Here is a 21,358-nt window from a genome sequence, read left to right as displayed (position 1 = left end):
TTACTTACTAGACACCAGCGGTTTTTAGATTTGTGGGAATTCATTTCTGGCTCTCCAAAGCCGTCTGGCTGCACTAAGTCTGCAAACCTCTCTTAGTGGACGAGCGGCATTTGTCGCCAGGTCGTTTGCCATGGTTATTGCACCGGCTAGGCCAGCCCTGCCGAGAGTGGCCATTATTGTAAAGCCCTCGGAAGTACACCGGATGCCGTCGAAACTCGAGCTTCTCCTTCTCAGGGAAATGGCTTTAGCACAGGGGTGATTTGAATTTGTGATAATAAGGCTGGATTCCAAATAAGGTTTGATTTTAGTACAGACACTGAGAATGTCCTCGCTGGTGTGACTGTCATTTTCTGGTGAAAAAATTTTTTTAATATTTTATTTATTTGACAGAAAGAGGGAGAGAGAGAGAGATCGAGAGAGAGAGCACTGCAGAGAGAGGGAAAAGCAGACTCCCTGCTGAGCAGAGAGCTGGACCTAGGGCTAAACCCCAGGACCCTGGGATCATGACGTGAGCCAAAGGCAGACGCTTAACCCACTGAGCCACCCAGATGCCCCAGGTTTTTTTTTTTTTAAAGTACTGAAGCAGTCCTATTTCCAAAAAAAAATGAATCCTGTTTTCACTGTATGAATTTTTGTCACAACCTGCAACCGAGGGGCAGTCACTTCACCCACCTACAGGCTCGCCGTGGCCTCAAACGCTGTTGGAGAACAGTGTATACCTTTCTTGTAATTCTGTTGTCGCCTTTCCTCCACTCTCGTCCTCAGTGCATTTCAAAGCCAGAGGACATTCCTCTTATGCCACACTTTGAAAAAAAATATGATTCTGTGGCAGGCCCACATTTTAAATACCTTCTCTAGAGCCGGTTATGCTAACGGCCATCTCAGAGGTACATGTTTAAAGAGTACATCTTCCTCCATTTCTACAAAGTCATCATCTTTAAGTGCTTCTGCACCTTTTGATGAAGGGGAAAAGCGACTAAAAACTTAATTTATTAAGAAAGACCACAGGGGTCCCAGCGGAGTCGCAAAAAAAAAAAAAAAAAAAGAAAGAAAGAAAGAAAGACCACAGGGTGGCCCGGGGGGGGGGGGGGGGGGGCTCGGTCAGTTACGTGTCAGTCTCAGTTTTGGCTCAGGTTTTGATTTCAGGGTCACAGGATCAAGCCCCTCGTCGGGCTCCATGCTTAGTGGGGAGTTGGATGAAGAGTCTCTCCCTCTGGGACCCCTGAGTGACTCAGTGGTTGAGCACCTGCCTTTGGCTCAGGTGGTGACCCTGGGGTCATGGGATCGAGTCCCACATCGGGCTCCCTGCATTGAGCCTGCTTCTCCCTCTGCCTGTGTCTCTACCTCTCTCTGCGTCTTTCATGAATAAATAAATAAAATCTTAAAAAAAATTCTTTCCCTCTCCCTCAGTTCCTCCTCCCAACCCCTTGCTCTTTGTCTCTCTAATAAATTAATTAATTTAAAAAAATACCTGGAGCAATTGGGTGTCTCAGATGGTTAAGCATCTGCCTTTGGCTCTGGTCATGATCCTAGGGTCCTAGGGTTGAGCCGGGAGTCCCCTTCTCCCTCTCCCTCTGCCTGCCGCTCCTCTGCTTGTACTGTCTCTCTCTGTCAAATAGGTAAATAAAAATTTTGAATGAAAAAAAAAAGGACCCAACATTACGGGTGTGCAAATCACACTCCTTTTTGGTGGGTGGTGTGCAGGATGTGCTGCTGCCGTTTAACAGGTGAGATCTTTTCATTTATTTGGGAGGAAGTTAGTAGGCTGAATGGAGTTTGCCAGAATTTACATTTGCATTGTCTGCTGAATATGTAGATAGATGAGCAATGTCTAGTTAGTATTCAGATAAGATGTCAACACGCTTTTGTTTTAGGTTTTCTGCATTTTCACTAAAATCTTCACAGAAACCAAGAAGATGATTTGAAACTCCCAACTTTTGAATCAAAGTATTTAAAGGGTAGGTGGTGGGGATTCGACAAGTCACTTGATATACTGTGGAGTGTGGAGTGTATGATCATTTGTGGAACCTGACAGCTCCACTCGGCGAGGGGCCAACAACGATGTAATCGCGTGCCCCTTCTGTTCTCCCGCAGGACATGTAGTTGTACCTGCTGGTTCAGGAAAGGTAACATTACTCACGGTCTCTTATTGCAGCTGTAATACGTCACCATACCCTTCATCCCTTACACGACAAAAACTGAAGATCTTACAGTTCTGTGAGACAGAAGTATGACAATGTCTTGCTAGGCTAAAATCCAGGCACCCACAGGACTGTATTCCTTTCTGGAGGCTATAGGGAATTATCTATTACCTTCCCCGCTCTAGCTTCTAGAGGCCACCCACATTCCTCGGCTCCTGCATTTTCTCCCATCCTCAAAGCCGACAATGTTGTATCTCTCTGTTCCTTTCTTCCATAGTCTCATTTTCCTCTTACTGTGTTGTCCACTTTTAAGGACATTTGTTATTATGTCCAGCCCAGCCCACCTGCATAACCCAGAACATTCCCCCTATTGTAAGATAAGCTGATTAGCGAACTTTGTTCCATCTGCAACCTTAATTCCCACCTTTTAATTTAATTTTTTTAAAACATCACATTTTAAAAAATTTATTCGAGAGAGAGATAGGCAGAGACACAGGCAGAGGGAGAAGCAGGCTCCATGCAGGGAGCCTGACGTGGTACTTGATCCCAGAACCCCAGTATCACACCCTGGGCCGAAGGCAGGCGCTAAACCGCTGAGCCACCCAGGGATCCTCGCTCCCTCCCCTTTTTAAAAAAAGATTTTACTTATTTATTCACAAGAGACACACAGAGAGGCAGACACATAGGCAGAGGGAGAAGCAGGCTCCCTGCAGGGAGCCCCATGCGGAACTTGATGCCAGGACCCTGGGATCAGGCCCTGAGCTGAAGGTAGACGCTCAACCCCTGAGCCACCCAGGCGTCCTCCTTAATTCCCCTTTGTAACCTGATATGTTCACGGGTTCTGGGGATTAGGAGGTGGACTTCTGGGAGGTGGGCATTGTTCTGCTGACTACACTCCATTTCATAAGAACAATCACAGGAATGATACGATGATGGATGTTCATTTGAGCAGTATTCCCACTACTGTCTCAGGAGTACTGGTGTCTTTTTTTAAAAATAGATTTTGTTTTGTAGAGCAGTTTTGGGTATACAGAGTTAGGCTAATAGTATGGAGCGCTCCCTTCCAGCGACCCTCAGTTTGTTCCCTAGAGTTAAAAGTCTTTTATGCTTTGTCTCCCTCTCTGATTTCACCCTATTTTTTCTTCCCTTCCCCTATGATCCTGTTTTGTTTCTTAAATTCCACATGAGTGAAAGCATATGACATTTGTCTTTCTCTCACTGACTTATTTCACTTAGTGTAATATCCCTAGTTCCATTCACGTCATCACAAATGGCAAGATTTACATCTTTTTGATGGCCGAGTAATATTTATTTGAGAAGACAGAGAGAGGGAGGGGACAAGTGTGCACTAGTGGGCGCAGAGGCAGAAGAAGAGGGAGAGAGAATTCCAAGCATGCTCTGAGCTCAGTGTGGAGCCCGATGAGGGCTCCACAACCCTGAGATCATGACCTGAGCTGCAATCAAGAGTCGGGTGCTTAACCAACGGAGCCACGCAGGTGCCCCTAGACTGTGTTTTTGGAGCAGTTTCAGGTCCGCAACAAAATTGAGAGGAGGTACAGAGATTTCCCATATGCTCCCTGCCCTCACAAACACGTGGCCCTCCCCCGTTATCAAGGTCTCCCCACCAGTGAGACATTTAGAGTAACTGATGAGCCTACCCTGGTCATTATAATCTGGAGTCCAGAGTCTACGGTAAGGTTTACGCTTCATGGTGCACATTCCAGGAGTTTGGACAAATGTAGAATGCCATGTATCCGCCACCACGGATATCATATCATACAGAGCAGCTCCACCGCCCTAAAAATCCCGTGTCCCACCTGGTCATCCCTCCCTCCCCAAAACCCTTGAGATCACCGATCTTTTTTACTGTCTCCATAGTTTTCCCTTTTCCAAAATGTTATACAGCTGAACCCATATAGTGAATGGCCTTTTCCAGATTGATTCTTGGACTTAGTAATACGCATTTAAGGTTCTTCTGTGTCTTTTCATGGCTTAACAGCTCTTTTTTAGCATTGAATAACAGTCCATTGTCCAGTTGTACCACAGTTTATCCATTCATCTACGGAAAGACATCTCGGTTGCTTCCGCCTTTTGGCAGTTGTGAGTAAAGCTGCTCTAACCATGCTTGCGGAGGTTTTTGTGTGGACATAAGTTTTAAACTCCCTTAGACAACATCGAGGAGTTTGATTGCTTGAGTGTATGGTAATAGTATGTTTAGTTTCGCAGGAAAGCCAAGTGGCTCTAGCATTTTGCATTCCCATCAGCAGTGAATAAGAGTTCTTGTTGCTCCGCATGCTCATTAGCACTATCGTTATCCCATGTTCTCGATTTTGGCCATTATAACAAGTGTTTAGAGGCATCATTTTAATTTGTGAATTCCTGCTGACGTAGGATGTGGAACATCTTTCACATGTGTATTTGCCATCTATATGCCTTTTTTTTCTTGGCGAAGGGCCTTTTAAGATCTTTGGTCTATTTTTTAACGGGGTTCTTTGTTTTCTTATTGTTAAGTTTTAAGAGTTCTTTATAGATTTTTTGATAATAGGCCTTTATCAGCTATGTCTTTTGCAAATACTCTGTGTGTAGCAGAGCAGAACATAGTGTCTTGCAGAGCAGAAAATTTTAATGAAGTTTAGCTTATTGATTCTTTCATGGATCATGTCTTTGATGTTATATCTAAAAGTCATCATCAAACCCAAGGTCATCTAGATTTTTTTCCTATGTTATTGTCTAGGAGTTTTATAAAATTTGCATTTTGGTCTGTGACCCATTTTGAGTTAATTTTTGTTAAGGATGTAAGTAAAGTCTGTGCCTAGACTTTTTTTTTTTTTGCACATGAATGTTCAGTTTTTCCAGCACCATTTGTTGAAAAGACTATAATTCTTCCATTGTATTTCCTCTGCTCTTTTGTTGATTATATTTATGTGGGTCTATTGCTGGGCTCTCCATTCTGTGCCAGTGATCTCTCTGTTCTTTCACCAATACCATAGTGTCTTGATAACTGTAGCTTTACAGTAAATCTTGAAGCTGGGTAGTGTCAGCCTCCAACTTTGTTCCTGTCTTCATCATTATATTGGCCTATTCTGGATCTTTTCCCTTTCCATAAAGACTTTAGAAGCAGTTTGTCAATATCCACAAAATAACCTGCTGGGATTTTGATTGGGATTGCACTGAATCCATAGATCAAGTTAGGAAGAACTGACAGCTTGACAATAATCAATCTTCGTATTCATGAAGAATTTCATAGTTTTCCTCATATAGATCTTGTAAGTATTTTGTTAGATATAAACCTAAGTACTTCATTTGGGGGTGTGTGTAAATACTAGTGTGTGTGTGTGTGTGTGTGTGTGTTTTACTAGTGTGTTTTTATTTTTTATTTTTTTTATTTTTATTTTTTTTTACTAGTGTGTTTTTAATGTGAAGTTCCCACTATTCATTGCTGGTATATAGGAAAGTCAATAGACTTTTGTATATTATTTTGTATGTATTGTACATATACACACATATGTAGATTTTGTATATATATTTTGTACATTAACCTGTGTATCCTGCAACACTGTTGTAATCACTTATTAATTATAAGAATTTTTTGTAGTTAATTCTTTTGGATTTTCTACATAGACCATCATGTCATCTGTGAGCAAAGAGTTTTATTTCTTCTTTCCCAATCTGTTTATCTTTTACTTCCTTTTTTTGGTTTAATTGTGTTACCTAGGAACACTAATCTATTTTTGTTTTAGTGGGTTTTAAGATTTGATTTTACGAGAGAGAGAGAGAAAACAAGCAGAGGTGGGGACAGAGGGAGGAAGAAAGAAAGCTGACTCCCTGCAGAGCAGTGAGCCTGATGTGGGGCTCAATTCCAGGACCTTGAGACGCTGCCCTGAGCTGAAGGGAGATGCCTAACTGACTGAGACACCCAGGTACCCTTTGTTTTAGTTTTTATTCATTTATTCTATTATTGCTTCTGATTTTTCCTATTATGGACCTTTCACTTAAATGTAATCATACAATATATGGCCCTTTGTGACTGGTTTATTTCACTTAGCATAGTGTTTTCAAGATTTATTTATGCTTTAATTTAAGTAATTTCTTTTAACTGCTGAATCATATTCCATTATACGGATATATCACACTTTATCCATAGTTCTTTTCACCACCTGGCTATGGTAAACAATAGTGGTATGAATGTTTGTGAACAAGTTTTTGTTTGAACACCTGTGTTTTATTCTTTTGGGTTGTACTGAGAAGTGGAGCGGCTGGGTCACAATGGTAACCCTGTATGTTTACTCACTTCAGGAACTGCCAGACTGTCTTCCAAAGTGCTGAACTCTTTCATTTTCCCACCAGTATGCAGGAGGGTTCCAACTTCTCCACAGCCTCTCCAGTCTTGTTATTTTCTTTTTTACTTTAGTCATCCTAATGGTTCTGAAATTGTATCTTGTTTTAATTCGCATTTCTCTGATGGCTAATATGTTGAGCATCTTTTTATGTAATTATCGGCCATTTATAGATCTTCACTTTCTTGATGCATATCCTTTGAAGCACAAGTTTTTAACTTTGGGAAAATCCAATTTTTCTATATTTTCTTTTGTTGCCTGTGCTTTTGGTGTCAGGTCAAAGGAACCACTGTTTTATCCTGAGTCACCAACATTTACTCCTAAGTATTCTTCTAAGAGTTTCATAGTTTTAGCTCCTGGCACCCGTCAAAAATCCACCTGACCATAAATGAACAGTTTTATTTTTAGTTTCTCAATTCTTTTGAACTGTGTCTACACTATCTTGATAACTACTGCTTTGTAGTAAGTTTTGAAATAAGGAAATGTATATCCTCCAATATTATTGCTTTTTTTTTAATTTTTATTTATTTATGATAGTGAGAGAGAGAGAGAGAGAGAGGCAGAGACACAGGCAGAGGGAGAAGCAGGCTCCATGCAGGGAGCCCGACGTGGGATTCGATCCCGGGTCTCCAGGATCGCGCCCTGGGCCAAAGGCAGGCGCCAAACCGCTGCGCCACCCAGGGATCCCAATATTACTGTTCTTGTTCAAGACTATTTTGGCTATTCTGACTCCCCTGAATATCCATATAAATTTTAAGATCAGTTTGTTTATTTCTGCAAAGAAGTCATCTGGGATTTTCATAAAGATTGTGTTGAATCTATAGAACATTTTGTGGATTATTGTCATCTTAGCAATATTACGTTCTCTGATCTATTGAACATGAGATCTCTTTCTGTTCATTCACATCTTTAGTTTCTTTCAACAATATATTTTTAGTTTTTGGTCTAAGTTTTGCACTTCCTTTGTTAAAATCATCACTAAACATTTTCTTTTTAATGCTATTCTAAATGCAATTGCTTAAATTGTGCTTTCAGATTGTTCATTGCAAGTATATAAAAATACAATAGATTTTTGTGTCTTAGTTTTGTGTCCTGCAACCCTACTGAACTTACTTGTTACTTCTAATAGGTTTTTAGTTGATTCTTTACGATTCTCTATTATACAAAGTTAAGTAATCTTCAAATAGTTTTACTTTTTTTCCAATCTGGATGGCTCACATTTCATTTTCTTTCACATTGGTGTCTTTTTGGGATATGAAAAAACTGATTTAGAATTTGCCCATCTCATACTAGGCTTGTGAGACTCATTCTTGTCTCCACCATACCCAATTCCAAATTCTTTTCCTCATATCCTGCAGTAGGATGTGTTCTGGTTATTTACCACCCCACCCCTGCCCCCACTCTAGTTTTGTCTGTCCAGCTGTCATTAAACACAGCTGTTTAGCCTCTGCTTCTGGTGATGTCTGTGCCATGTTGGCATTGGTCTTGTAATTATTCTTACTTTCATGATCTGAACTCTTAGAAAACACAATCATAATATTCACAATGATAAACATTTTACTAGCAATATCTTGAAACAAAGCACAACAGTTGCACAGGTAAAATCAAAGGCAGACTGTTAACACTTGTGTTAACGCAATGCAGTCACATGGAATGCTTAAATCACATCAAGAGGGGGTGAATCACAGTAACGGATGGCCCATTTTTGGGAACTTAACGTGAGCTGCAAGGTATGGAAAAGTGGCAGCAACTATGGAAGGCGAATCATCTGTCTACGCATATCCACTTGTCATTAAAAATAGTTTTGCTCTTGGCTCCTCTTTTGGAGGCCACTGTATGGGTTTTGTGCTTTCCTCTCAGACTTCCACGTCCATTGCTGACAAGTGGGACTTTATGCATCCTGGAATGGGTTTGCGGGGATGTGGGACTTGTACTAAAGGCGCAGTGGTCCTGGACAAATTGGGACAGTTGCTCACCCTAATTCTGCTCCTCTGCAGGGTGAAGTTCTTCACACGGGAACCTGGATGCGATGCACCTCCCTAGGGCCTCCTGGCTGAAGAAGCCTATTTGGTGACTGCTGCTTTGCTGTTTAATTTGTTTTAGGACAGGACGGTGAGACTGTGGAATATTGAAGAAATTGACCAAATTCCTATGGTAATCAAGTACAAAAAGGCCCTGGGCTTAAAGGTGAAACAGGTTAGTACTGGGTAATATTAAGCTTAATGAAGGCTTTCATTAGTTTCCTCCACAAATTAATTTATTCTTTGAACATTTATTGGGCAGGTGGGGATAAAAACCATGAACAAACAGATTGAAATTCTTGCCCTGAGGGAACTTACATTCTAAAAGAGGAGACCATGAACAAAGAAGCCAGAAAAATATATAGTGCGTCACACGGCAATAAATAATTTGGAGAAAAAGAACAGGGGGAAGGGGAATGGGTGGGAATGTTGGTGACACATTATTTATTTGAGAGAGAGAGAGAGCGCGTGTGTGGGCAGAGGGAGAGAGAATCCTCCAGCAGACCCCCCACTGAGGGTGGGACTTGATTCCGGGACTCTGAGATCAAGACCTGAGCTGAAATCAAGAGTCCAGCCACTCAACCCACTGAGCCACCCAGGGTCCCTGCTGGTGACACTTGAAAGGGTGGTCAGGATAGGTCTTACTGAGAAGGTAGCTTTTGTTAAAGACCTGAAGTGGTGAGGGAGTGAGCTGTGCAGGTGTTTTGGAAAGGACTTCCCAGCAGCGGGAAAGCCCTCTGTGTGGAGACTCTGAGGCAGGAGCTCTCTTGAGGTGTCTGAGAAGTGAAGTGAGTCAGAGGAGCATAGCGAGGCACACAGTTGGACATGATATTAGCTTCTGTCGCTTCAGGAGACCCCCTGGCCAGGCCCCCAGTGCTTTCCCATGGAAGTAGCCCAGGTACCTGTTTTTCTCTAGCAGAGGGTGGTGGTGGTAGGGTGGGCACATCCGGTTCACCAGGTATAGCCAGGGCTGGCCATAGAGTCCATCCCTGGGTACTGAAGGCCAGTCCCTATGAGGGCCTTGTGGTATAGACACTTGGCTGCACCCTGAGAGGCTTGAGGAGTCTATGCTGGGTCCTCGCAGTCCTCCTTCCCTGGAACCACCTAGGTTCTCTTCTTAGAAGGCCCAGCTGGGAGCTACTGCTGGGAATGGCTAATTTGGAACAGCACTGTAGGGCAGGGATATGAAGGGAGGGACCAACATGGACCTTGTCTTTGTGGCCAGCTGGTCCTCATGGCCTGTGTGGCCATGTGGGCCCTTAGGCCCTAAGGCCCTAGAAGCTGACTAGCTACAGAGCAGTGCTTGCCCATGTCCTCCACCTGCCACCTGAAACAGGGCCCCCACGCACTGCCTCCTCTGAGCCCTGCCGTTTTGGGGTTGGGTCACGGGAAATTATGCCATAGGATAAGGTAGGTAAGGACCAGATTTCTTTCTTGCAAAACAAAGAAAGAGACATACTTGAAACTGTTCCAAAGATGAGCCCTCCGCATTTGTCTTGCTCAAAATCAATATAAGAAACCTCAAAGCCTGATTTCCCAGAGGGCCTGCCCTGGGTTGTGTGTGGCTGCCTCTCCTACAGGCCTCAGTGCCCTGAGTGGGCAAAGGGGGCAAAGCACAGGGGCCTGGTGTGCCAGAGCAGGGCATGCCATCTTGCAGGGGGATGGTGCTGTGGTGAGTATCCCCAAGACCTCTGCTCATGGCCTGAGAGTACCCCCTCCCCGTGGTATTGCTCACTTGTTTGTGGGAAGCTGATATGGTGGGTGAGCTGTGCCACTGTATCCACTGCTCTCTGTGTGCCTTGGCCAGAAACAGGCTGAGAGGGAGGAGGATGCTCAGCACCTTCATCATCTAATAATTACTGCTCTGTTTAGAAATCTCGCCTACTTGCTTCTCTTGGTTCTGTAAGTTAGGTCCCCAGGCCATCGTGGAATTAGGAGAGCCCCTCAGGGCCCACAGCTGTGCTCTACAAAGGACAGAGGGTGGGGTCAGACACCCCCCCACTCCCCGTCCTCTCCACTGTCAAGTGGCTCCCCACTCCTGCCCCCAGGCTTCCCATAGCAGGGGACGAGCTGCTGCAATATCTGCACAGCTTCTGCGGGGGGCGGGGAAGGGGGGAGGCCCGGGGTGGTTCCCAGGGGTCCGCAAGCTCCACCCTTGTGGGGTTAGAGACCACAGGGAGGAGGGCAGCGCTTGCTCTGGCCCAACCCCAGGTGGTTGGATCTGGAGGGAGCACTGTACCCTGGATGCCTTGGTCCCCTCTGACCAGCACTTGCTTTTTGCTCTTTTTAAATATTTCATGTCAGTGTGAAGTATGTGAGAAGCCTTTCTCCACCTACGAAAGTGACATCTTTTCTGAAACAGTCACCAAATGTGTGTTCTGCCGAATGAGCGAGGACTTGTCAGCAGAAGCCTTGTCAGCAGAAGCCTTGTCATCATCCTCAGGAGGGGAAGATATACGGTCAAGGGAGTGCAGCCTGGGCACAGACGACTGACGGCCATTGGGCCTGCTGGCTGGCTTGAGTAAGGTGACCTGTCACGCAGGGACCTCCGGCTAAGGCCCCCGCCCTGGCCCCGGAGGTGGGCGGTCACACCGGGGCACAGCGTCAGCTCCACAGCGCGCTGGGGAATCACACACCTTGTTCTTAGTTTTCACACAGAATAAATATCTAGATTCCTTTCGAAAACAAGCGTGCCTGTGAATTCTAGAAGGCTTTTTGCTCCGTCTAAGCCTTGTGTCCCGACGTTCACTCCGTCTCAGTGTTGCCCTGTAAGGCTCCTCGATTGATGGGGTTCATCAACTGGGCAGGAAGATGCGCGGGGGCCCCTTGGGCAGCCGGGCACTGCGGGCACCTCCCCGGCTAAGGCTCCCCGGTGCCAGGGGGCTGAGCAGAGGGAGGACTGGTGAGGCGGTGGGGCCGAGGGCATTTCCATCACAGGAGGCTTCGGGCTCTCCACCGCAGGCTTTCCCCTTTCCAGAAGGCCCAGGCAGGGGTACGGCCCCCTTCCCGCTTCCAGAGCCCACCACGCCACACCCCTGAGTGGCCCAGAGGGACAGAAGTCTCAGGTAGCGGGAGGGCTCCCTTTCCCACCCGCTACGGCTCCGTGACTTAGCTCGGGCCTCGGTTTGGTTAAGCCCCATCGGGCTTAACTGCAGGCCTGATGTCCCGTCAGCGCGTGGGCCTCCGCGGGCTCTGCGGCCGTGGGCAGGGCTCCCGAGGCCCTCACCCGGCCCCAGCCCTGGGGCCTGGCCGCTCAGGCTGGAGCTGCGGGTCACCTACGAGGCGGCGGGAACCAGTGGAAGCTCCACTTGGCGCCCTCCCAGCAACTTCTCTTTCAATGACATCCCCTGGGGCTAAGTGGTCCCCCCAACCCCCCCAGGACACGCACAGATGTGTTCCCCTCCTCCCATCCCCCCCAGGACGCGCACAGATGTGTCCCCATCCCCCCCAGGACGCGCACAGATGTATTCCCCTCCCCCCACACGTACAGGTGTGTCCCCCTCCCCCCAGGACGCGCACAGGTGTGTCCCCCATCCCCCCCCCAGGACGCGCACAGGTGTGTCCCCCTCCCCCCAGGACGCGCACAGGTGTGTCCCCCTCCCCCCAGGACGCGCACAGGTGTGTCCCCTCCCCCACCCACCCCAGGACGCGCACAGGTGTGTCCCGTCCCCCACCCCGCTGCGGGGCACGGCCGCGCTGCAGGTGTCCCCCCCCGGGGCCCCACTGATGGGCACACGGGTCGCTTCTCGGGGTCTTGCTACGACAGGTGATGCTGTCACATCACAGGTGATGCTGGACAGGTGTGTGCAACCTGGAAGCTGTGTGTCCAGGAAGGTTGCACACACACCCCTGCCGAGACTTACGTTTCCGTGGCCGAGGCGCCCCCGCGAGGCCCCGCTGCTGCTCACAGGCGCCCTCGCAGGTGTCGGGGCGGGGGGGGCGCCCAGAAGCAGCCGGCGGGGAGCCGGGGTGCAGGCGACACCCCCCGGGCGGAGGCGGCGGCGGGAGCAGCGGCACAACCGAGGGCCGAGGGCGCCCCGGGAGGGCAGGGCCGCCCCCCACGAGCTGCGGGCGCGGGCGCGGGGGCTGCTGCGAGCTCCGCGCGGGGCCGCGGCGGGATGCGCGCGCCGACCGACCGGACAGCCTGCGGGGCTTCCTGCGCCAGGTGTGGAGGGCGGAAGGCGCGACCCTCGCGCGGCCTCCCCGGAGAGCGGCCTCCGCGGCTCGGCGCCCGGGGGAGAAGCCAGCGGGGCGCGGACACCAGCCCGCCGGGGCCCCGCGCAGCCGCGGGTGGGAGCCGGGCCGGCCACCGCGCATGCGCCGGCTGCCCTCCCCCCCAGCTCCCGCGCATGCGCACGGCCGATGGCGCAGAATCCATGGTAATGGGGAGCAGATTCTCGCGGTACCCGTGCGGGCGGCGCCGTGGCTTAGTTGGTTAAAGCGCCTGTCTAGTAAACAGGAGATCCTGGGTTCGAATCCCAGCGGTGCCTCAACCGAGCGTCCCGGCTCTCTTTTTGGGGGCCAGGCCTACGCAGCCCCTCCTCCCTTTGAGGGGTGGGTGGGGGGTCCGCGCTCCCGGGCGGGCGAGGGCAGGTGCGGCCTTGGGGTTCCCGCCCCGAGCTCCGCTCGCGGTCGCCCATTCTACAGACGCGCCCGGCGAGGCCCAGGTTGCACCCAGCCGGCGTGCCCCGGGGCCTTCGGGGACGGGGACAGCTCCGGGGAGGGGACGGTCCCGGGGAGGCTGGGCCCCGAGGCCGGGGTCGGCGGCACGTGGAGGCTGAACAGGCCCCCAGGAGCGCTCAGGGCAACTGCGGGGGGCACGACGGGGGCGCCCGGACGGCGCGGGCGCGGCGGGGGCGGCGGGGGCGGCGGGGTGTTCCCGCGGGGCGAAGGTAGCTGCGCCTCCCCTCCTCTCCCCTCCTCTCCCCTCCCATCCCCCTCCCCTCCTCTCCCCTCCTCTCCCCTCCCCCTCCCCTCCCCCTCCTCTCCCCTCCTCTCCCCTCCCCCTCCCCTCCCCCTCCTCTCCCCTCCCCCTCCCCTCCCCCTCCTCTCCCCTCCTCTCCCCTCCTCTCCCCTCCCTCCCCTCCCCTCCCCCTCTCCTCTCCTGCGCGACTGGGTTCCTCGTGCTCCCCCTCTCGTTTGGGGGCGTGTTGCGCCTCCACCTCCGCAGGCCGACGGCTCACAGGGCTGCTTGGTGGCCCAGGGGGAGACCCTGGCTGGCGGCGCAAGCCTGGGTGTTAGGGAGAGCCAGGGGGGGACAAGCGTTGGTGGCCGAGCAGCAGGTGACCCCGCAGCACCCCCAGGCCGTGAGCAGAGCCGGAGAAGACAAATAGGGCCGCGGTTAAGTCTACCCCTCCCCTTCTTTAAAACCGCCAGGCTGTTTCTGCCACAGGGCCTTTGAACTTTCTGCGTCCTGTGCTTGCAAGGCTGTTTCCCGGGCCCTTTGCAGAGATGGGCCTTCCTCATTCTCTGGCCTTCCTAGATGGATCACCTCCCCTCACCCCAGAGGACGCCTTGCCTCCCCCAGGCCAGCCTCCAGGACCCTATAGGGATTATTTCCTTTAATTATTTCCTTTAATTATTTCCTTTAATAGCCTTTTCATAGTCTTACTATTTACTGGTCTATTGTCTGTCTCCTCAATTAAAATTAAGCCCTAAGGCATGGGGAGCCACCTGCGCCTGTTTACCTCTGGGCCCCCAGCACCTAGGGGTGCTTGACACATGGTAGGTATTTGCGGACACCTGACTTTTTAAAAATTGAACATATTATCTTGATTGGATTACGTGACCTGAGGTTTTGGGAGCACTTCTCAAAGTGTCCCTAAGAGTCCCTAAGACTCTTCCAGGTGGTCACATCGACCTTCATAAGGATACTCGGAGGTTGGGTTGCTCTTCTAGTCTGTCGACATTCCCTGGGACGTGCGGAAGCAGCGGTGAGTAAACTTGCTGGCACCTGAGCTGGACTCAAGACAGTGGCACTAAAGGGCCCTACTCCTCACTGTTTATTCTTTCTTCAGCGCCACTTTTGCAGGGAAAAGAAAAAGCCGGTTTCACCTAAGAATGTCTTTATGAAGCAGTAAACATTATTAATTTTGTGAAATCTAGACACTCGCATACACAACTCTCACCCTTTGTGTGAGCAGGTGGGGAGGAAAGTGTCTCCCACCGTGAGCTGGGCAACCTTCCGGTGTTCAAAAAACTTTCTGATGACATTGGTGGTTGTATTAATGAATGTATTTTTTTGATATTGCGTAACAAAATATGCCAGCATTTGGCAAACTTGCATGGTTTGGTGAACCGATATTTTCCAAATGATCGATGCATGATCCATGAAGAGCAAACTACACCAGTATATTTTAAGGTAACAGAGTATGAAATGTTCGTCGGTATGGTTTCAGATTCCACACCACCATTTATTCAGTTTTGGTGTATTATGAAAGAAGAATATCCACCATTTTTTGGAAAAGCCCATTGAAATACTCTTCCCTTTTCCAACTATATATATGCTTGAGGACAGATTTCCTTCTACTTCAATAACATTTTCCCAACAGGCCGAATGCAAGAGTAGACATGACAATCCAGTTGGCATCTATTAAACTCAACATAAATGAGATTTGCAAAGCTACAAAACAATGCCTGCTGCTCGGTAAATTTTGTTTCACAAGTAGTTTCATAAAAAATGTTATTTATGTTAGCGTGAAATAGGTTTATTATTGTTATTTAAAAATCAATTAGATAAATGAGATATTTGTGTGTTTTTCTCAGTTTTCATTTCTAGTATCTCAAATACTTATAGATATATTCCTAATAAACAAAAGCTTATTTGGGATCCTCACTAATTTTTTTAAAAAGATTTGTTTATTTATTTGAGAGACAGAGAGTGTACAAGGAGGGGAGGAGCAGAGGGGGAGGATTCCAAGCAGACTCCCCACTGAGCGTGGATCTCAGGACTCTGAGGTCACAATCTGAGCTGAAATCAAGAGTCAGACGCTTAACCAACTGAGCCACCCAAGCGCCCCAGATCCTCAATAATTTTTGAGAGTGCAAAGAAATATTGAGCATTTTTTCATGTGTCCATTAGCCACTTATATATCTCCTTTGGAGAAATGTCTGTTCATTGCTTCTGCCCATTTCTTGACAGGATTTTTTAATTTTTGGGTATTGAGTTTGATAAGTTCTTTATAGATTTTGGATAGTAGCCCTTTATCTGATCTATCATTTGCAAATATCGCCTCCCATTTTGTGGATTACCTTTTAGTTTTGTGGATTATTTCCTTTGCTGTGCGAAAGCTAACAGGCACATGAAAAAATGCTCAACATCACTCAGCATCGGGGACACATACATCAAAACCACAAGGAGATACCACTTCGCACTGGTCAGAAGAGCTAAAATGAACAACTCAGGAAACAACAGATGCTGGCAAGGATACAGAGAAAGGGGGGCCCTCCTACACTGTTTGTGGGAATACAAACTGGTGTAGCCACTCTGGAAAACAGCGTGGAGGCTGGTCAAAAAGTTAAAAATAGGGCTACCCTATGACCCAGCAATTCCCCTGCTAGGTATTTATCCAAAGGATACAAAAATAGTGACCCAAAGGGGCACCTGCACCCCAATGTTTATAGCAGCAATGTCCCCAATAGCCACACTATGGAAAGAGCTCAGATGTCCATCGGCAGGTGAAGGGATAAAGAAGATGTGGTATAAATATACAATGGAATATTACTCGGTCATCAAAAAGAATGAAATCTTGCCATTTGCAACAACATGGATGGAGCTAGAGGGTATCGTGCTAAGGGAAAGGAGTCCATCAGAGAAAGACAAATACCATATGATTTCACTCACATGTGGAATTTAAGAAACAAAACAGATGAATAGAGAGGAAGGGAAGGAAAAATAGGATAAAAACAGAGAGGGAGACAAACCATAAGAGACTCTTAACTCTAGAGAACAAACTGAGGGTTGCTGGAGGGGAGGGGCGATGGGGTAACTGGGTGACGGGCATTAAGGAGGCACGTGATGGAATGAGCACTGGGTGTTACATGCAACTGATGAATCGCTAAATTCTACCCCTGAAACTAATAATACAGTATATGGTAACTAAGTTGAATTTAAATAAAAAATTTAAAAATAAATGAGAAATTATATATATATATTTAAAGATTTTATTTATTTATTTGATGGAAAGAGAGAGAGAGAGCACAAGCAGGCGAAGCAGTAGGCCGAGGGGGAGGGAAAAGCAGACCCCCTGTGGGGCAGGGAGCCCGAGTCTGGGCTCCATCCCAGGACCCTGGGATCACGACCTGAGCTGAAGGCAGATACTTAACCGACTGAGCCACCCAGGCGCCTCATAAATAAGAAATATATTAAAGGTTTACACAACAACAAAAACAAAGAGTTCGAAGAGACCTCAATATCAAAAAGGTTGTAAAACCACTGCTTTAATGCAAAAGCTTTTGGGACCTCGAAGGGTTTTAGTAGAGGCAGCATAAGTGAGAGTACTGGGGGGGCGGGTGCATGGATTCCCCTCAATGGGACAACTTCTCTGAATTCTGGAGACAGCTCCATTTTCACTGGTCGGTGACTCATTGGATAATGTTGGGCGGGTGATCTTGATTAGATCCCAGAACTATGATTTAAATAGAATTTAAGGATCATACCGTCATGCTCGTAAATCCTCATGATGACAATTCAGATAAGAAATATATAGACCGAGATACAGGAGCAGCAGGGGAGGAACGGTAAGAAGGCGGACTCTGGAGCCGGCTACCTTGCCAGGTCCTGGCTGAGTGTGCTTGTTGCCGATGACAAACACGGGGCACATTTGTCAACCTCTCTGTGACTCCGTTTCTGCACATGTAACACGGGGACAATGGTAATAAAGATGTCATTTTGATGCAGGCTGGCTGGGTCCGAGGACCCAGAGGTTCCTCTGGCTTCGTGCGGGATGGAAGTCAAAGGTGAGCAGGAGGTGAGGGCAGGGTTTATCCAAGATGTGGAGAGAGCAGATGTGGATGGACTGTCTGGGAGACTCGGAAAGGAAACGGGGCGTGAGTCTTGTCTTTCCTTGGGGGTCTGGAGTTTTTACTGAGGACGGCGGTCCGGTGTGTGTCCTCAGGCCCCCAGAAACGGGTCGATCGAGGCTGGGAGCTCGAGGGTCCTCCACAAGGTACCTCTGCCCAGGGGTCAGGAGCCCTGGGGTCAAGGGGTTTGGAACCTGTGGTCTTAGAGAACGTTCCCGATGGCCCAGGCCTGCCACTCCTTAGATGTTACCTGTTGTGCTGGAAGGCTCCGAAGAAATCACGAACCCCTGGACCTTTACAAGGAGGACAGACCCGAAGGCAGGTGTGAGGTGGGTGTGCAGGTCCTGGCAAGAAGGGAAGCGGGAACAGAAGCAAAGGAAAAAACAAACAAACAAACAAAAAACAACCCACAGCTTTTTCTTTCTGAGGTCCCTTCAGTTTCCTTGTCTCAGCTTGACTGTCCCTAAGGGCTACACGATCGTGGTGGCCCTAACGGCACGCAGGTGCTACAGGGGGTTCACCGTTCTGTTTAGGTCTTTGATGGATCGACTGAGGCCTGTCCCATTAGGGAGGGCGGTGGCCTCCTCTGGCTCTCCCAACTCAACGTCACCTTCCTCCAGAAACACCCTCACGGGCACACCCAGGGTAATGTTTGATCAAATATTTGAGCACCCCGGTGGCCCAGTCAAGTTGACATGTAACACTAATGCTTTTTCGGGGCGACGGAAACGTTCCTTATCTTGGTAGGGGTGTGGGTGTGTATTTGTCAAAACCCATTTGGTTGTACACGTGAGATCTAGGCAGTTCGCTGCGCGAAAGTCCATCTCAATGAAACTCTAAGACAACCAGAGTCACGTTGACAGCATCAGATCTGTCACGTGTCACCCCCGCCGCCCCCACCCCGTGCAGGTTCAACTCCTCGTGCCCTGTTGCCTGGGCCCTCCCAGCACGGCCGTCCCATCACCCCCGATTTCTACCTCCGGTGCCATTCCAGCCTCGGGGGTTCCGGCTACAGGTGCTTCTGGGCGAGGCGGCCCGGGATGTGCACCTGCTGTCGGTTGCTTCCTCGGAAGAGCTTCACATCTGACTGTCTGGACAGTGGCCTTGGCCTCGGGGAAGAGCGCGCCCAGCTGCCAGGGAAGGGCCCGGGGAGAGTCTCCACCGTGCTGGGTTGGGGGGAGTAGTGGGGGGGGGTTGGACACAAAACCACTCGTGGATTTCTCTCACCCCATCCTGACTCAGTCATGTGGTTATGATCATTATTTTTTTAATAAATCAAACCATAACATTGAAAGTATTAATACATATGCTACATTTCTCACCACATGTGATTTCTTATAATTAATTAGATTATACATTAATACAAGAGACTCATCAAAATTCAACATAAATTGAGCAAACATGGAGTGAAGGTGTCTATTAGGTGCAGGACGATTTACCACACGCTCTGGGGCTGTAAATACGAGGCTAGAAGGTCTGAGGGCGCAGGTTCTGGCTGGTGGGGCATGAAGGTGGTGAGCCAAGGGCCCAGGCAGGAATTAGCACGGGCAGGTGTCCAGCCTTTCTGTTTTGGTTCCTCGGTGGTCTGAGCTCCTGAGTTGGTCTTGCCTCCCTCTGAATGGAGGGTGGCTCCCAAGAAGGCTGTTGTAAGCAGTTGTTTAAAAAATAAAATAAAATAAAATAAAATAAAATAAAATAAAATAAAATAAAATAAAATAAAATAAAATATAAAATAAAATAAAATAAAATAAAATAAAAATAAAATAAAATAAAATAAAATAAAATAAAATGGTGCCAAGTTGGCCACGAGCTTCGGTCACTCTGCATGTGTGGCCTATTCCCTGGTGTACCTGCATGTACCGGGGGTGGCGTTGCATCAAGGAGCTTGGGAATCTGGCTTTAAGGAGGGTTCTGGAAGCTTGTTGCTGCTCCAGGAGCGAGTCTGCTTGTGAAGGCCCCAGCAGAGCTTCCGTGGGGCAGCCCCAAGGGCACACGGCTGGGTGGCCCGGAGGGCGGGATGGTTGCCAGGCTGGTGGCTTTCAGTAAATCCACACCTGTGAGAATCAAGCCTGGAGATGGCCAGGTGACCAGATTCGAGGTGGGACATGTACCCCAGATGTCCCTTTTTTTTCAGTGAATCCCAAAGCTCTTTTCAGTGGATCCTCGTGAAAGAATTTTGTTTGAATCCAGATAACAGTAGCACAGAAATATAGTTGTACGAACCTATTTCATCCGACAAATGCTTCTAGACCCCATAAAATCTCATTATGGAGCTAAGAATTGATTCTAGATCAACCGCATTTCAAGATGAGATTGCAGGCAAACAAATGAAGAGGCCGCCCGTTGTGCTCGTTACTGCGGTCTTTACTCCCTACCTACTAAAACAAGCGAACCTGTAACCAGCGAGTAGTAACCTATGAGCTACACCAACATCTACGATGTCTCCCAGTGATTTTGAGATAATGCTGGATTTTATATTTGCAACCAACTAGCACAGCAAGTCATGTGTACTTTATTGTTGCATCATTTGTGTAATGGTTTAAAAATAATAATATAATTTCTTAAAACTACTTCCACCACCAAAAAGCTAAACATGCAACATGATGGGAAGGGAGGTGATCTCTTGGAGGGGGGAACAAGCGACCTGCAGTAAACGCTTGGTCTCTGCTCTGCGGTTGGTGCTTGGGGATGCGTGCTCTTCAGGATTCCTTCAACGGAAGAAAGAGACTTTCACTGGCTCCTGGCACTGGGAAGTCCAAGGGTAGTGCTGGCTTCTGGTTGGGGTGGCTCCAGGGTCTCTGGTGATGCTTCCAGGACCGATTAGCTCATTCTCCACCCCTTGGCTCTGCTTCCTTTGGGGCTGCTTCCACGTCAGGGGGCAGTGGGCCGCTGGGACCTCCACGCCGACAGCCCCAGCAGCCCAGGGTGGAGTTTCCCAGTGCTCTGGAACCTTGGGCTGAGTCTTGTGAGCAGAGTTGGGCCTCAGAATGCAGCCTGAATGTGGCCTCTGAGACCAAGGGAAGGAATAGAAAATGTGCAGTGATTGGCTCAGGCCTGGGTCACAGGCAGGTCCCTGAGATGTGGCTGAGGGGAGCTGGCCAGCTGCACTTACCCCCTGGACTGAGCCCAGGGGCCGTGACGGCCCAGAAATGCTGTTACTGGGAGGGAGAGAGGGTGGCTGGAGTCCACAGTGTCCTCTCGTGGTCCTGTTGACACATCAGCATCTCCTCTCAAATGACTTTGGAGAGCTTCCGAAGGGACCCTTGAAAATGCCCCTGACTGCTGAGGGAGGAAACTAGAGGAAGAAAGATATATGCAGTGTGATAGTGTTTATTATCCTTTAAAAAACCCACAAATGGTATATTTTCTATGGGAATACCTATAAGTACGTCAAAAAAAATCTACATTAAAATCATTTTCGTGGTTACTTCTGGAAAGGTAGGAAGGAGACCGGGAAGAGGTGTTAAGAGGGCTTTGGGTTTATATATACTGGACAAATTTTAAAATTTAATTAAAAATAGTTTACATATAATAAAATTCACTTTTTTGGTATATAGTTTTGAGTTTTGGCAAAGGCATAAAGTCATATCACCACTGCCACAATCATGATAAAGCACAAGTTTCATCAGCCCCCCAAAATCCCTTGTAGTTAACCCCTTAGGAGTTAGTTAACCCCTCCACAAATCCAGCCTCTGGGAACCATCGATCTACTCTCCACCACTGTTTTGTCTGTCAAGGAGTGTCGTATAAATGGACTCATACAGTTTGTACCCTTTGGAGTCTGGTTTCTTTGCTCCATATTGAGATTCATCCATGTTGTATGTACTGGTAGTTTGCT

The 21,358-nt window shown here is 48.3% G+C and overlaps 1 protein-coding gene and 1 non-coding gene across 2 annotated transcripts in view; both read left to right on the top strand.

Moving 5' to 3' along the window:
• WDR88 (WD repeat domain 88) overlaps nucleotides 1–11,187 on the top strand; it is a 45,193-nt gene extending 34,006 nt beyond the window's left edge. Inside the window, exons 10-11 of the mRNA XM_035706655.2 lie at nucleotides 8,582–8,674; nucleotides 10,804–11,187. Of these exons, the coding sequence (XP_035562548.1) occupies nucleotides 8,582–8,674; nucleotides 10,804–10,992 (282 nt within the window). The 3' untranslated portion in view covers nucleotides 10,993–11,187. The remainder of the gene's footprint in view (nucleotides 1–8,581; nucleotides 8,675–10,803) is intronic.
• A 1,728-nt stretch (nucleotides 11,188–12,915) lies between these two features.
• On the top strand, nucleotides 12,916–12,989 carry TRNAT-AGU (transfer RNA threonine (anticodon AGU)). Its single transcript has one exon. It is a non-coding gene; the product is annotated as a tRNA-Thr (tRNA).
• The last annotated feature ends 8,369 nt before the right edge of the window (nucleotides 12,990–21,358 follow it).

Source organism: Canis lupus, chromosome 1 (assembly GCF_003254725.2).
Source record: "Canis lupus dingo isolate Sandy chromosome 1, ASM325472v2, whole genome shotgun sequence".
Taxonomy (NCBI): domain Eukaryota; kingdom Metazoa; phylum Chordata; class Mammalia; order Carnivora; family Canidae; genus Canis; species Canis lupus.
The sequence above is the reverse complement of the archived record's forward strand: the minus strand, read 5'-3'. Positions and strand labels throughout refer to the sequence as shown.